This window comes from Hevea brasiliensis, chromosome 2 (assembly GCF_030052815.1).
Source record: "Hevea brasiliensis isolate MT/VB/25A 57/8 chromosome 2, ASM3005281v1, whole genome shotgun sequence".
Taxonomy (NCBI): domain Eukaryota; kingdom Viridiplantae; phylum Streptophyta; class Magnoliopsida; order Malpighiales; family Euphorbiaceae; genus Hevea; species Hevea brasiliensis.
This window is the reverse complement of record NC_079494.1, coordinates 10,771,312-10,789,468: the sequence shown is the minus strand read 5'-3', so window position 1 is coordinate 10,789,468 and position 18,157 is coordinate 10,771,312. Positions and strand designations below refer to the sequence as shown.

The following is an 18,157-nucleotide window of genomic DNA, read 5'->3' as shown; positions in this document are numbered from 1 at the left end:
GGACATTCGCATGCTCTTTGAAGTTGCGTTCTCCCACTTCACACTTCCCACTTCCCGATTGTTTGGTTTGAAGGAAATAGGATTACGGATTCACACGAAAATCTAATAGGCCTTCTTTTTCAATCTCTCTCTCAAATTCTCTATATTATCCCCCAACTATAATTTTATGTGTGCGGTTGTAAGATAAGGAAAGCTTCTTTCTACTTTTTCTTTATTTGTTTTCAATAAATTTGAATATATTCTTTTAATGATAAATCTGCTTTCATTTTTCTTTTTCCTTTTATGTGCAATTCTTTTTTATTTTTATTATTTTTCTCTTTATGTAAAGTTATATTCCCTCTTATTATTATCTCTTCTTTTATAAATATTATTTTTTATAATAAAAAAATATTAAGATAGCAAAATAATTATGTCATGCTGAATAAATTCTGAGTAATATTAATAATTATGAATAATGTATGACTATTTAGTAATTGAATAATATTTTTTATAAAAAAATAATTAATTGAAATATGCTCAAAGATTTATCTAATTTTATCATATAAAAAAGGCTCAATTATTAAAAAATCTAAATTTGTACTTTTTTTTAATTAATTTTAATTTTTTTGATAATTTAGTCTAATTTAAAAATTTTATTGAGGTAAATTATACTGATGGTATCCAACTTTATGGTATATAATAGTAAGGTACTTGAACTTTAAATTGTAACAGAAAATCATCCCCCCCTCCTCCCCCCAATATCAAAGAATATAATAGTAAACACTATGAACATCCTGTAGCCAGTTTACTAATTATATGATGACATGGTATGCCAATGTAGAAGTATTGTTTCTCACCTTTTAATATACTCTCTCTTCTAATGTGACAATCGAATTAAAGAAACACGATCTCTCTCCTCCATGCAAAGCCATTCTCTCCCTTCTATACTTTGCTCTTTCTCCCGTCAGTGTCACCTTGTTCTCTCACAGTTTTTTATCTCATTCGACTAATTTAAGGTTTCAATTTCATTTGGGCTTTCATATAATTTCGTTTGGATAAATATTGCTCTCTAAATTGAAAAGGGTTTGCTCCATATAAAGTGAGGGGTTTTGCTCTCAATCTCAACGAAGTTGTGTCCCTATCCCTTTTTCTTTTGCGACAATGAAGAGTGAGGAAGAAGGTTAAAGGAGCACTGTCATTCTCATTTTTTATTGTCGTGGGTTAGGGAAAAATCCCTCATTTTCTCCTTCTTCCTTTGTTCTACCTCTTTTTCTACTTTCCTTTCTCTCTCCATTGTGTTGATTCGATTTAACAACCCAACAATCACTGCATTTATTTGACTTGGAAATTTTGGGTCAACCTATCTTAAAAAATTATAACAATTTCTCCTCTGTATAACACAACCTACAAAAGATTTCAAATTTCATCTTTCCTTTTCAAGAAAAAAATTAAAAACAAAAAATCAATATTTATGCAAATTGTAATTTTATTTCCACAATCATAGAACCTCCTTCCAGGATATTCATTAGTCTAAGAAATTGTCAACTTTGCTTCTTCATCACATTGGTACAAAGTAATGTCGTTTCGTGAAAGTTGTCTATAATTGAAAAGTGACATCTCCAACTCCTTCGCTTTGAAGATTGTTTGACCTTTCTTCTTTGATGGTAACCTTTGTTCTCTAGAAAACTCCGTCTCTCGTTGCTGTGAGATCTAGCTACAAAAGATTTTTTGATCTTTCTTCTTTAATGAGCCTATGGAAAAAGAGAGATATACACGATCAAAAAGCATTTCTAGAGAGAATGAGAAAGAAATGAGTATGGCTTTTTTTAAAGAAAAGTCGATGGGGGTTTTTAAGGAATATGTCATGTTGAATGAGAGAGATGCATATGGAGAGAGAACAAAGCTCCCATGTTGTCGAGCCATGTCAACACAATAATGGGTAACTAGCTAGAATAAGTAATATGGTACTTATTATTACATTCTTTAATGTTGGAGGGGTTTTCTGTTACAATTTAAAATTCAGATACCTTACTATTACATACCATAAAGTTAGGATACCATTAATGTAACTTACCCAATTTTATTGTAATTATAGCTTAAGTTCAAAATTGAAAATTGGGCTCTTGAAGGGACATCTAATATAGCCAAAACATTATTATTTTATGTCTAGCTACGGATGTGGTATGCACTTCAATATTTTTAATTTTTGTAATTATAGCCTACTTTTTAATTATATTCTTTTGATTATTAAATGGATCAAAAATGAATATTTTATTATTTAATATAATAAAAAAATTTCTCTCTCTCCTTTATTATCCATTGTCCCAACACCCCCCCCCCCCCCCCACCCACTTTCTCTGTCTCTCACCCTACAATCACTTAATAGTATATATGCACATTTACCTATATGTTAGGACTAAAATTATATTATTATTATTATTATTATTATTACTACATGAACTTATATTTTTAAAAATAAAAAATTTATTTATTTTCATAAATAAATTCTATAAATATATTTAAAAAAAATGAGAGAAGTAGAAATAATATTTATTTTTTATTATATTTAGTAATAAAACATTTTTTTACTAATAGAAGTTAAAATTGATCAATTTACTAATACTTGCAAAAAGTCTAAATGGTTTAGATTTTTTTTATTATCAAGTGAGCATGCTAAATTAGAAATTATATATAAAATAATATTGTTATTATTTAGTTTGACACCATATCACTAGCCCCAATCTATAATTTTAAATATGAGTTATAATTATAATAAACCTTTAAATTGAGTTAAATCACTGAAAAAAAAAGTTATAATGTAATTATAAAAATCGATAAGTGGTTGAATTTTTTAGACAACTAAGCTTAAAAAAAAAAAAGAAAAAAAAAAGCTACTGGTTGCATTAAGTGTATGGGACTTAAAACTTTTGAAACCACAAAATTCCAGCTAAATTGTCTATAAGATGCTAAATTTTGTTTGACTTGCTAAAAATTTGCTTGTTTTGGAGATAAACCATACAGCTGGAGCTCACTATAACTTTGTGGTGGTTATAATTAATTAACGCTAGCACCCAAGTGGCGGAGCCCATGCTAGTGCGGTGCAACCCAGTTCACTCTACCTCATTAATGCTTCAACCAACTACAAGCCATACGGTTTCTTTTTGCAGCCTTTGAGGAGCCACAGTTCTAAGTTACGCGTGCCGTGGCTCCCAGTATTTGCAAATGCTAACTTGTTCATCGCTCAAAGCCTCAAAGCAAAGAATATGCAGAATTATTGAATTTTAGGTCATTTTTAGCCACTTTCTTATTATTATTATTATTATTATTATTATTATTATTATTATTATTATTATTATTATTATTACGTTCAAGCTCTTCTTTTTTAGTATAAATTACTGTGTAGTAACATATTTCCTCCATTAATTTTAATAAATAAATTCCATTTTTTAATGAGGAAAAAATTTTATTCCTTTAATACTCCTACCCCTCTCTCCTTTTCTCTCTCTCTCTCTCTCCCCATTTTCTCCCTGTCTCTCCTTCATCTCTCTCTATTTTTATTAAAATTTATGATTTGGATGACTAATGAAGATGAGAAAATTGAGAGGAGAGACAGAGAGAGAGATGGGAGAGAAGGAGGGAGAGAGAGAGAAAAAATAGAATAATGAGAGACGAAAATAAGGGAGAAAGAGGGAGAGAAACAAGCGAAATAGATAGAAGGAGAAAAAAAAAAGAAAGAGAGAATAGTTTAATAATTATAATTATTTCTCTCTCATTAGACCAAGTAAAAAAACTTTGACTAACAAAATATTTCAATTAAATTGAATCTTAAAATTAAAGTATTTGACAAAAGCAAATTATAGAGACTAAAATATTTATTTAAAAAAAAATATAAAGACCAAAATATTAATAATAATAAAATTTATGAATTAAATAATAAATTATCTAAATTTAAGTTGAGAGAACTAACAATAACAAAAATAAAAAATAAAAAGTTTATGACATAAAATAAATAAAAATGCTTTACAGATCAACTTGATCCGCATGAAGAGGGCAAAATATAATTTTTTATTTAAACAGTATTATGTAATGACATAAATACCCTTTAATATGAAAGAGAAAATATTTAAAAACTGAAATTTAAAATTTAAACTTTATCTTGATTATCTTCATCTATTCATATTTGCATATTACGTTTTTATATCAAGTTTTTAGAAGCTGAAAAAGTTAAAGATAAGCTATGGATCCATAATTGCATCAGCCAGTCCATTGTTACAATTTGACAATTGACTTATGGTCCATGAAATTGGTGATGCGCCTGAGGGCTGTTAACAAAACTAATAAAGAAATATAATAATAATTAATTAATATAAAATAAAATATTAATTTTAAAATTAATATAAACTATTATTAGGATTAGAATGACTAATTAGAATAAACTAATAATATTTTATTATTAGGATTATAGTTATTATTATAATTCTAATATATTAAATTTTATTAACAATAATATTAAGAATAAAATTAATTATATTCAGAATATATATTAAATTTTACTTCTCATTTATTTGTATTAATTTAGATTTTTTTATATGTGGCAATTCCATTTACAATTGCATCTTAAAATTTTATTAAAGAATAAATAGTGTATAACTTCTATGCATAATTCAATTAGAGATATAAAATGGCTAATCATATTTTAATTATACATATAAATTTTTATTTTACATATATGAATTGAACTATATCATGTAATAATATTAGTTATGTGTGCATTAACTTTACATAATTAATATATTGCACTATAATATATAATAACGCTCCGTCTGTTTCACAGAAAATAACTTGTATTTGTAAAATATTTTTCATGTAAAATATTTTCTAAAAAATTATTTTTCATAAAAATATTTTTTATTATTTAGTTGCAACATTAAATTAATAGTATGTGTTTATTTCATATATGTATAATTATTTTACATTTTAATAAGATTATCAAAATTTAGAAAATATAAAATGACTTTCTCTTTTCAAAAGAGGAAGTCATTTTTTTTTTTAAATGACTTAGTTTTTCCTTTAATCAAGAAAATATTTTCCGTTTACTCATTTTTTAAATGTCTCAAATGCTAGAAAATTCATAAAATATATTTCATAAAACAAATAGAGCCTTATACTAAATGAAATTGCTCCTTATAATTCAATTAGAGATATGGTATATGGCATTTATCAATTAAAGTATATATTTCCATGTGAATTATAAATCATATTCAATTTGATTAGATCTTTCATCAATTACTCATTATAATTCAATTAGCATTTAAATCAATTATGAAACATATTATAATTAAATATGCATACTTAAATGAATTATGAAACATATTATAATTAAATGTGCTATGAATACCTTATATAATTAGTATACAACATTGTGGTGTGTGTCACATCCTACCTCTCAGTAAGATGTAACATGATCTCGTAGTACATCTAATGAATTACCATACTTCGCCTACCTGTAACCTATTAAATATACTATAAGGGATTTTAAAATAATTTTCTTACTTTTCGAAGGTAGCGAGTACTTTTGGTAGGAATTAAAATCTTTTACTTAAAGTTTAAAGACTAGTTAAAATTTTTGTACATTTTTATTTTTACGCAAATTTTAAAAAATTTTCGACAGAGTGCCATCTATATTTGGGAAAAACAGTTCTTCAAACACCTGTAAAAACACTTCCAATGTTTTCAAAACAACCTCAACTCCAACACACTCATTTTCATATCCTTATTCATCACAATCAATTCAAACTCATCATAAAAGAAACCGTCCGTAATTTTTAATTTCCAGAAGAAAGTAAATAATACATTCATTAAGATACTAAAATTATTATTACAACTAAATTTGCATTCTATTACACCCCCAAAATAACATTTCAAAAGTTTTATACATCTGCTCAAATAGTTTACATACATATATTTACATGCATATTCAAAATCTAATATACAAGGGTATAACAAAATACCCGTACAAAAGCTTCAATGTAGTCCTAACAATCAGCAGCTCACAATGCTGCTTTTTTCCTTGTTTCTATCTGAGACAGCAAAGAAAGCTATCACTGAGTATAAAAATACTCAGTGGTGCACAATAAAATATAAAATACACAATATAAAACATTTGTTATTAATTCACAGTTCAAATATTTCACAATCACATTTTAATTTTTAAATCACATTTATCACAAATCACAATTTGAATATTTCACAATTTTCAAAGCCTAATTTAATACAATTTGATTAAACAATTTAATAAATACAGTGTTGCTAATCACTAACACAACTTAGGCCATGACACAATTTCGAATATGCCGTGTGTACATCACGATAAGGCAAACTCACTCCACTAATCGAAATCAATGAGGGAGGTGGCTAGCTAGCTAATGAGTACTCATCCAAACTCAGCTCAGATTGGCAAGTCAGAGAGGGAGGAATATAGTCAAACTCACCCCATAAATGGAGGAGGAACATAGTGATATTGCATGCCAAGTGTGAATCAAAAACAATTTAAATCAAGTTATTCAAACATTTCATACAATTCACAAATCATATTTCATTCCAAACTTTTCATTTACAAAGTAGGCAACACACTATTTTTCAAATAAGATTTTCAAAACCATAACAATCAAAATTATTCATAACATTATTTCAAGAATTGTCAAGTAAAAACAAAGAATTTTAAGTTTGTTGTGCACAAACCTCTTTTGTCGACTTAACTTACTCAAACTTTCGTTTTTCCTTCGAAGATCCCTTTCCAACTGAAACACATAAATTTAAAGTACTTTAGCAATCCATTCAATCCTTTTCTAATAACTAATTCCAATAATTTTACTTTTGCAATCTTATCCTACTCAATACGGTTCTTAAATTCGATCCTTTACATTTTTGTGTGTAGTGACACTATTCATGGCACTATTCATGGCAAAATGTTGACTTTTCTATACTTAATAGGTTTATTAGTTCTAATTGTACTAATATACTACATTTTGGGTGTCAATTTTGTTGGTATTGATTGCCAATTCAATTTCTAAGTTTCCTAAGAGAAATTACAATTTTTCAGTTTTGGTCCCTTGTCTTCTACTGTTCCATTGGTTTGGTTACTGTGAGAATTTGGCTAAGTATCCTTCATCAAAATTGTTCCTTATTGTCTTAACTTTATTTTCCTTTTTGAATCACTCAATTTGGAGTTTTTTAGCCCTAGTTATGGTCATTTGAACATGGATGGCCGGATTTGATATTACCTAGAATTCTGGGCATTTTCTGGATATTGGCAGTTTTTAGTGTGTTAACTGCAGGTGATTTTTCAGATAGGTTATGGTTAAAATTTGGGTTTGTTTTCTTCATAAAAGTTGTAGGGCTATGTCTCAGTTTTCTATCGGTATAGAATTTAGGTCATTTGGACCTTCCTAGACCAAGTTATAGTCATTTATGTAACAACTGTTAATTTGGTCATTTTTGTACAGGGCAATATGCCCTAATCCGGATTTGGCCTAATTATTTATTAAGTTATGGTCATTTTCTGAGCATAATTCCTAAATAAAAAATGGTCCATTTTGTGTCTAGTTTTATTTCCAATTGGCCTTACACCAATTGGATTGGTAAATTTTCAATTTTGGTCCCTGAAAAGGACCTAGGTCAAGCTGCTTACAGATTGACCTTCACCAATCCGAATTGGAACTTGGTTCCAACAATTCATACACACCACAAATGGTCAAATTTGACCATTTCTCAACTCAAGTAAGGTCAACTACATCATTTGACCAATTCTCAAATTTTTCTTCAACTTTTCACATGCTCAAAACCCTAACTACACATAAAGTTCAATCTAATACATTTCAAAGTGTACATGCATGATCTACACACCTAATTCACTTCAAATAACCATTCAAAACTATCAAACTCATTCATATCAAACCCTAACCCTAGCTGGATGAATTTCATGTTTGGTCCCTCAACAATTGTTTTCTATTTGATTTTACACAATTTCTAAGTTATTTTCACTTGTTCAATTTTAATTCTATAAGCATAAATCAATTTAAGTTAGGAGAGAGATTTGCCTCATATGGAGCTTTTCAATTCTCTAATTTTTCTCTTCCGTCTTGCTCCCAAAGAGTTTATCTAGGTCTAAGGGTGAAATTTAGTATTGGGATTTGGGGGATTTATGGAAGGGAACCAAAGAAATTTAAGCTTTCTATTATTTAACAATGGTGGAAGATGAAGAAAGAGAAAGACAAAAGAGAGGGAGTTACGAGAAACAATGAAGAAGAGAAGACCAATTTCATTTCTTTTAAATTTTTTTGATTCTTATCTCTTATTTGACTTGGTCAAAATATAATTAATTGGAAATTATTTTTATGGTCATGCATGATGTCATCTTGGGTGATGTCATAATTCCATTTTCATTTTCTTTTCTTTTTCTTTTGTTTTCTTCACACTTCTTTAATTTAAATCTATATTTCAACATTTTTATTTCTCAGATTTTATTGGACAGTTAGGTCATGAGTCAGCTCTAGGGGTGAATTGACTAAATCGCCCGTCGCCGGTTCAATCCAGTTTGCAAGTTATTCAATATTTCTTCCGGATCTCTGACCTAATTATTTGACTTGCTTAACAACTCTTTTTGTGATTTTATCTTTTCTACTATGTTCGCAATAGTCCTAAGGATTACGGCGTCATATTTTCCGGTTCGAAATTTGAGTTAAGACTGGCCTCGCAGTCATTTTCCGGGAAGGTCACCCATCGCTGTGACTCCTGGCTCATTTAACTTTTTATGCTTTGTTTTTCTTCTTTATACTTAACTATTTGGCAATGTACCAGGCTATGCAAATAGGGGTGTTACAATATGTGCTAGATCTTTTATCAATCTACTCCTTATAATTCAATTAATTTTTAAATCAATTATGAAAGATATTATAATTAAATGCACTACGCATACCTTAGCTCTATATAATTAGTATATAGTACTATAATATATGCTAGATATTTGATTTATTGCTCCTTATAAAATTACTGGTACTTAAATCAATTATGAAACATCTTATAATTAAATGTGCTATATATATATTTGCTCCATATAATTAGTATATAACACTATAATATGTGATATATCTTTCATTTATTGATCCTTACAATTCAATTAGGAGTATGTACTTAAGCAGTAACAGATGCAGAAATTCAAGTGAGGGGGTCCAATTCAAGCTACAACCCAAATCTTCAAAGCAACCACTATCAGCAAATAAAGCAATGTTTAGCAACAAGTAGAAGGAACCAAACCACATATAGATCCATCTCTAAACAATCATTCATCTTATTATATTACCCAAATTTACTTCTTTCTCTCTTACGACAGAGCATGAAATGGATGAAACTACATACAAAATTTTATAACATGATATACCAAAATATTCCTAATCATATCTATAAATTATGTGATATGAATCAGACATAATCTGTGTACATTCATCGAATATGCAGAATAGCATGTCCAATTCCACTCTTTACAAATCTACTGAGCCATTCAATGGAATTTCATCCACATATAGTTGAACAATTGATCTCACTAGTCATTATTTTGCAAACATAAATATAGAATTAACTGTAAGTGCTCCTTTCTTAAGCAGAAATATAGTATGGCTTTCAATACTTTAACAAAGGCACAAATCCTTTTTCTTTCAGTGCAAGCAATAAAAGCTTCAATAAAGAAGAATAGGGCAAATGGGAAGTTCTGGAAAATGTTAAAAGGTTGAATGCTTCATAAAAATTTAAAGCTTCTAAAGATAGAGCTTAGCTTTTGGCTTGGTAGTTGTAGTTTTAATAATCTTGTGGAAAGGAGAAGAAAATTGAGAGAAACTTGGCTATCAACTGCAATTTTGGTGGAGAAAATTTGGGTTTATGCAGCTGCACTAAAGGTTTTGTATTGTAGGGATTCATGAAATTACATATATACCCTCAAAAGTTTTTAAAATTCCAGGGGGCCCAATGCTTCCCTTGGCCCTACATTGACCCGTCACTGTACTTAAGTTATATGATAATTATACATATATAATTGATCCATCTTATTCTATTAGAGACTAAATAGTATTTGAATTCGACCATATAATTATTTAGTTGCTCTATGTCCAACAAATTTTAAATCCCCAAAAAGAAAATAATGCAAAGATGTATTGTTGGTTGGATAATATTTAAATGTTAAAACTTCTCCACTAAACGCAACTGTTATGATTCATTTTATATTTTTTTTAATTTAAAAAATTACTCATAAAAACACAATCGTTTTGAACTATTTTATTTTCTTTTTTAATTTAAAAATAGTAAATTGTTTATAAAAAAAGAACTGTTTTATATTATTTTTTCTATTTCAAATAACGGTTGACTCATTTGTACATCCACTAGTAAATTCATCCTTTACACCTTACATATAAAGTATTTTATTTGAAATAGGGAAAATTATATAAGGGGTGGAGGAGAACTAATCTATGGATCAGTGGAAATTCCTAGAGTGAAAAAACTTGGAGAAGAAACATCATCCATAAAAATAGAAGATAGAAAATTAGGAAGCATGTTCTAAATAGTAAGACTAGCATAACATGGAGAAGCCCTTGCTAAACAATGAATAACCCTATTGGCTTACCTTTTAACCCATGAAAGGGAATAACCAAACTCTCTAGAAAAAAAGAGTTGATAATTTTGAATAATTCCACCAAGTTCTATCTAGTCCTTATCCTTGGTTGACATAGCTTGCACTACCTCAAAGCGGTCCATTTCAATGTCCACATGATTAGGGAAATGAGAAACCAACTAGTTGAGCACCATCCGGAGACCCAAAACTTCTACTATATGAGGGTCAAAAACTGTACGGAAAAACCTGGATACATTTGAAATAAACTCACTCTCATTACCTCAATAATAGAACCAAAAGACTCTTGTTCTTGTTACAAAAAACAGTGGCATCGAGGTTACACTTGGTTTTACCAATAACAAGTTTGTTCCATTGGACATGAAGAGGAGGATCAAGTGATGTATGCAACACTCTGCCCTGCATCACCTTTTCCTGCTTAGCTGACCATTCAGAAAGGATACGGTTAGCGTAAGAAATGACATCTTGAGGAGATTAGATTGTCCCTTCCCACATAAGCTTATTTCTACAAAACTAGGGTATCTAAAGGACAACACTAACTTTGGCAATAAAAGGAACCATCGTTACTCTTCAAGAAATTAAAGAAAATATTAATTTAATAATGTTATTTGTGAATTTTTCCTGCAGATATGGACCTATAAGATAAGATAAAATATCAAGTGGCTTGACTTGGGTAACCTCTTTGATCTTAAGTCAGTATAGGTACTGAGTAGAATATAAAATTGACTAAAGAGAATAGTGTACCTGAATGTAGAGGCTTAAGCTACTTATATAGGCATCGGAAAGACTCCTATTTAGAGTAGAATATAGTATTTGAGATAGGATTCCTATTTTGGAGGAAGTCTAATTAGAGTGGAATTCATAATCCCTAATAAGGTAGGATACTTATCCTTAGTGGATAATGTTTATATTAGATTAGGACTTAGGTATTTTGGGGTGTTACTGTATCATTAGTCCCCTATTGAGTACGAATCTTTAGGTTCGTTGTCTAATAATGCGAACAAAGTTCTAACCATGTCATAAGCGTTTTGAGATTTTTAGAAAAACCATTACTTTAAATTTTTAAGTGAATTATTGCCTTAACTATTTTTGTTCGCATACTATTGCTTGAATGGGTGGCTGATTATTGTCTTGAAAACATTAAAGTGGTAGAAAACTATTACTTTAAAATTTTAAGCGAATTATCACCTTAACTATTTTTATTGGCATACTATTGCCTTAATGGGTGGCTAATTATTATCTTGAAAATATTAAAGTGGTGGACTATTGTCTTTAAGGTAAGGCATTCTAATGCCTTCACGTGGTGAACTTTTGCATTATTAAGTGGCTTGTCTAATGCCTTAATGGCGAGCTTATGCCTTAGGTGAGTTATTGATGCCTTTTTGGATGGATGTATGCCTTGGAGAGCTTATTAACGCTTCTTTAGGCAGACCTATGCCCTAGGTGGGCTGTTTATACCACTTGGAGGACTTATGCCTTAAATGGCTTTGCCTACGCCCCTTGGGTGGACTTATGCCTTAGGCAGGCTGTCAAAACCACTTGGCAAACTTGTACCTTTGGATGGTTTGTCAACATCTCTTTGGGCAAACTTTTGCTTTTTGGGTGGCTTGTTAGCACCTTTATAGCAGACATATGCCTTGAATGGCTTGTCAATGTCTCTTTGGATGGACTTATGCCTTGGATGGCTTGTCGACACCTTCATAGGTGGACGTGTGCTGTTGGTGGCTTTAACGACGCTTTATGAGTGGACATGTGCTATTGGTGGCTTTGTCAATGCCTTATGAGTGGACGTGTTCCTTTGATGGATTTATCAATGCCTTATGGATGGACATGTGCCGTTGGTGGCTTTTTGGTGGGCATTGTGGCCCTTAGAGATTTTTCTGTAAAAATAATGTTTGTGCTAACTTTGTTACAAATAATAAATAATGTAATACATCAAGTTTGTATTTCATATTTCAAGTATGTCTAAGTATTGATCTTAACCAATAATAAAAGGCCTTCATATTTAGCAATAATACATTATACTTGTATTAAAATATTTATGCATGCATGTATATATAAATTTATTTAATTTCAATTAAAAGCTTATATCATTATTTAAGATCAAGGGTAATATTGAAACAAAGAAATTTAGAGCAATAAACTCTGAAAGGAGTGTATATATCCCAATAAATAATTAATTATCATTGATGATAATATTGAACTAAGTAATTTAATCCAATTAAATATGGACAATTACCTTTATTTACCTCTTTCGATGACATCTGTAAATAATTAAAGGGGAGAACCATGGCACTTTATAATCTCTAGAACATGAGAGCTCCTTTTTGAATGGAAGGCCAATTTCAGCATTATGATAATTTTGTAAATTGTCAAAACCAAGAACATTTTTCCAATCATGAATGTAGTAGCATACTTTGTGATATTATCTAAAAAAACATGTGCATGGATGATGATGGCATGCTTGTAAATAAAAAAACTACCATGGTAGCCAAAGAAGAAAAATGGTGGCATACGAAAATAATTTTAATGGCAAGAAATTATGGGAGGTATAAAATAGTTATTTTATGTTATTCCATATATTAAATAAAGTCTTTTGTAATGAAATATTTCATTTTCTTCCACTGCATATACTTTATGCATATATCATACTATAAAACTAAAAATTTATAGTAATAAATTAGAGAAGTTAGAATAGCAAGGTATGCCAACTTTGTCAAACAGCTTGAAAGCAAGCTTACTTTTTGTGAATTCTTTCAAACTTGAGTTTCATGCAGTATTTTTACTTATCAAATACTATAAAATCTTTAATATCTATGGGCTATTGTTGCTCAAGACTCAAATGTTTTCTTATTATGCTATTAAACATATTGTCATAGAATCTATTTTCATGTAGTCAAACCATCATGTAGATATTGCTTTACAAGCTCAACATACTATATGCTAGGTATTAAATTTAAATATCTTCATAGCTTGAAATATTTGGTGTTTTGTCCATCGATCTGGTTGGATGAAAACTAAATGAGCCTTATCTAAGTTGGAAGGATAAAGACAGGCTAACATTGAAATTATAAGAGATTTAGGCTTTGAAAACTTGGTTTGAGATGAAATTTTCAAAAGCTTGTCTTTCGATTTAGGTGCAGGTATAGACCTACAAGAAAAATCCACTAAAAACATCACTTAACTTCCTGCACTCACGTCAAAAGAAATATCCATTAACTGCTAACACGCAACAGCTTTGGGACAAACAAAACAGACATGAAGAATGTTTTCCTCATGACCATAAAGAAGGTAAGAGGTGTCAATCTCAATGCCTTTGGACTAAAGCCTCGCTTTTGTGGGGATGATATTCCAAAAAACTCTCCATAGGAAATCTTTAAATTTTAGAGGAATAAAAATTTCCCAAAGAGCCTTCTAATCACTAGGAATAGAATTACTGCCCGCTTGCCCTAGTTTATCTATTAACAAGTGATACCCATATTTAACAGTATAAACACCTTTTCTGTGGTAGTGCCAAATGCGTCTATCAACCTTTTCCTTCAAAGACAACAAAATTTGAGAAATACTTTTTTGCTAAATCATTGTGAAATAACTGTACCAGCTTCGCCATGGACCAATTTCTCAAGTTTTCAAACAGTAGCAAGTCAATCATCATATCCTAAAAATCTATAAGAGCAACAAAATTAACAAGGAAATTTGGTTCCTGAGGAACCCATGGATCCAACCAAACGTTAACAGATTTTCCATCGCCAACCTCCATCTAACAACCTTTTTTAAGTAAGTCCTTAGTAAGTAATAAACTCTTCTAAATATAGCTTGGGTTATTACCCACTTGAGCATTGAGAAAATCCTACTTAGGAAAATGTTTTGCTTTGAGAGTTCGTCCCAAAAGAATACTAGAATTGGATATGCATAGCAAGGTTGAAATCGTGTAGGTTGCCAAAGGCCATCCTTCACATTAATTTTTTTGGTACACATATAGTCCTAGGAAAGCCAATGAAGGTTTCTTTGCCCATCAGATTTCATACCCTACTAAAAAGAATCCATCATTTTCTGAAGCTCATCACAGATAGAAATATAAATATGAAAAACTCCCATATTGTGTGCAAGAATAGCCTAGGTAACCAATTTAAGAAGAATCTTCGTCCATGCTCTAGATAACAACTTCCCTTTCCAACTCTATAATCTATTCCAAAGTCTTTCTTTAAGGGATGAGAAACTCTACTGCTAATGAAAGAAGGGAGATGCAAGAATAACCATGATCAAGAGCAAAATGCACACCCAATAGACCTAAAATCTCATCTCTCCTTTACTGATCAATAATGAAACTGAAGAAAATTATTGATTTTTTAAAATTTATAGCTTGAGCTAGCAAAATGCTTGTAATCTTGTTAACTTTTCTATTATCGGCTTTGAAGAAGAGAAAAACTATCATTTGCAAACTTCAGATGAGAAATACTAGGGGCTTCTTCTTCTAATTCTATAGCCATGGATCTCAACCCGACTCTCTGCCTTATTGAAAAGAGCTGATAACCCTTTTGCACACAAAATTATAAAAAAAAAAAAAAAAAAGAAGGGGATAGTAGATCCCCTTGTCTGGAATAATAGGACCAATCCCAATATTATTGAGAGCCATAGAATAACCGACTGAGGAGACGAATAAACTCTATCATAGGCTTTACTGACGTCAATTTTCAAAGCCATCTCTGGTTTTCCTTTTCATATGATTTATAATTTCAAAGGCCACCATAACATTGTCTATGATAATCCTCCTTAGTACAAAAGTCGATTGAGAGTGAGAGATAATACCAGGTAACAATCTCTTCAGTCTGTTAGCTAAGGTGTTTGCCTAGATCTTATAAATCACATCACATAATGAAATAAGTCTTAGATCTTTCAACGAAGAGGAGTCCTCTTTTTTAGGGATAAGTACAATAATTCTATCATTGAGATGATAAGGAAATTATCTATTCTGAAACTAATGCTGACAACCGTTGAAAACATCCTTCCCAATGACTGCCCAAAATTTTTGAAAGAAAGCTAGATTGAGACCATTAGGTCTAGTAGCTTTATTTAGGTGCATTCGAAAGACTGCTTTCTTAATTTCTTTAGTTGTTAGAGAAGTGAGTAACATGCCATTGTTAGAAACCGAAATCTTTGGTGAGATTAAGTCTACAATCTCATCATAATTGTAAATATCATATTTTGTTCGGACCTTTAAAAAAAAGTAGAAAAAAATTAAAAAACTAAAAACTAAAAAATTTGAAAAATAAAAAAAGTAAAAAATGCAATTATTAATCAAGTCATTATTTTTAGTCTTTACTTTAATTATAATTTAATTTTTAATTTCATATTATATTTTGATTTTAGTTTTAATTTTAACTTTAATTTTCTACTTAACCATGATTTTTAATGGGATTTTAATTTATATTTTAATTCTACTTTTCACTTTCACTTTCAATTTGAGTTTTAATTTAATTTTTAGTAAAAAAAAAAAGAAAAAAAGCTCTAATTTTAGTCATCAATTTTAGAGTTTTAATTTTAGCCCTTAGATTTAGGATTTAAAAAAAAAAAAAACAAAATTGATTCTTTTTAATCCTACCCCTTGATTTTTTTTAAAGTTTTTTTAGCCTTTATATTAAAAGTTAGTTAAAGTAATAAAACAAAATTATGTGCAATTAAATCCTAGCCATTCCTGGTTGGAAGGGTTGTTTTAGACTATTAAATCAAGAAGTTTGTTAAGGAAAAAAGGACAAAATCTTGTACTAAAGAATCCTTAATTTTTATAAGGTCATTTTTTAGAGAAATTATATAATACATACGTGATTTTGGGTGTGGAAAACAAGCATATACGTCTGATTTTGGGTGTTTTGCTTCGGCGTGCTCTCTGCACTTCACCTCTGATGTGGTGCAAATGAATGTCTGCATGCAAATCTTGCACTGCAAACCAACATCAGACGCAAACAATCACAAACCAAAAGCAAAAGTAGAGGAAATTTTATGGGGGAAAAGAAGGAGCCAAGCCCAGAACGGTACCTGGATCGTCATGGCTTTCTTGTTTGATTCAAGCTGACTTCCTGCACACAGATCGGACAATACCCAGGTGAAAACATGACTATTACCATATAGATCTCGAGTAAAAGGAAGATTGAACAAAGGTTTAAGAAAATTTCAACTAATCAAAGAATAAAATCCCATCTTCGATTAAGAGAGAACTATCGGAACAAAAATCTTTCAGTCAACTGAATCTGATTCAGCTATTCAGTTTACATAATTTCATTCTATTTACCATTTTCAAGGGAATAATAGAGGAAAATATCCTCTCTTTTAAGCTATCTATAAAAAGAAAGGGTTGAGATTACCCTTAGCAGCAGCTTTTTGCTTCTCCATGTTCTTCTCGCGAGCCATCTTTGACTTCTGTCCATTACCTCCTCCCATCTCTTCTTTTTTCTTCTTCTTCCTCCTCTTTCTCGGACTGAAATAAGATGTATTAAAAAGGATAAATGGGAATTTTGAGCAGTAGCTGGCAAGAATTTGCTCTCTGCCTATATATATATATAGTGGGAGCCAGGAGAGATGGACAATAATTAAAGGCTCACTATTTTATTTTTTTTAAATTATCGGGAATTCTGTATTCGATTCATGAAGACGGAAATGCAGCGACGTCGTTGGTAATTTCTCATGACAAATACGGCACCGTTCTTGTACAGAACTATCGGGGTTATGCGATTTCGATTTCGATACAATTCTTCATAAAAACCGAATCAGAATCAATTTGATTCTTTTATTTTTTAGAATTGAAAGAAAAATTAAATTTCAGTTTCAATTCTAGTTCGGTTCTAAATACTTTTAATTCTTATTCGATTTTAGTTTCGGTTTTGATTTTATTTCAGTTTCAATTTCGATTTAGTTCAATTTTTAGTTATTACACTCAAAATTGTAACATTTTTGTATTCTTTCTAAAAAAATAATTATATATTTTTAATATCAAAATATCAATAAAAATAATAATCATAATATTAAAATAACAATATCAATATGAAAATAAAATATTAATAAAATAACATAAACATAATGACTTATTCAATCAAAATACTAAAATTAAAGTAACAATTCTCGTATAAAAATATAATATAACACCAAATATTCATAATAAGATATATAATATTTCCATTCAAATTATAAAATAACAGCAATATTAATGAGTATAATATGAGTTAAAACTAATGTAACTTAAGTCAAAAATATAAAATCATAGAGTTTCGGGCTTTAAAGAAATTTTTTATTATATTTTTACTCAACTCTTTAAAGTTAAAATTTTGTTGGATAATATTCAATTTTAACTAATTTAAATTTTGATTCACAATAATAAATATTAAAAATAAATTTTAACATCAATATAGTAGACTTTGTTTATATAATTAAAAATTTTCAAATAAAAATTGGATAATTAATGTAACATTGAATTTAGTTAATTTAACTATTAACATTCACTTCTAA

General features: G+C 29.6%; 1 protein-coding gene across 1 annotated transcript; it reads right to left on the bottom strand.

Moving 5' to 3' along the window:
• Window positions 1-16,370: 16,370 nt before the first annotated feature.
• On the bottom strand, window positions 16,371-17,209 carry LOC131177886 (uncharacterized protein At2g23090-like). Its single transcript, XM_058143054.1, has 4 exons — window positions 17,020-17,209; window positions 16,694-16,734; window positions 16,480-16,597; window positions 16,371-16,375 (listed from the first exon to the last, which is right to left on the bottom strand). The coding sequence occupies exons 1-4, from the start codon at window positions 17,093-17,095 to the stop codon at window positions 16,371-16,373; spliced, it is 240 nt and encodes a 79-aa protein (XP_057999037.1). The 5' UTR covers window positions 17,096-17,209.
• Between the last annotated feature and the right edge of the window lie 948 nt (window positions 17,210-18,157).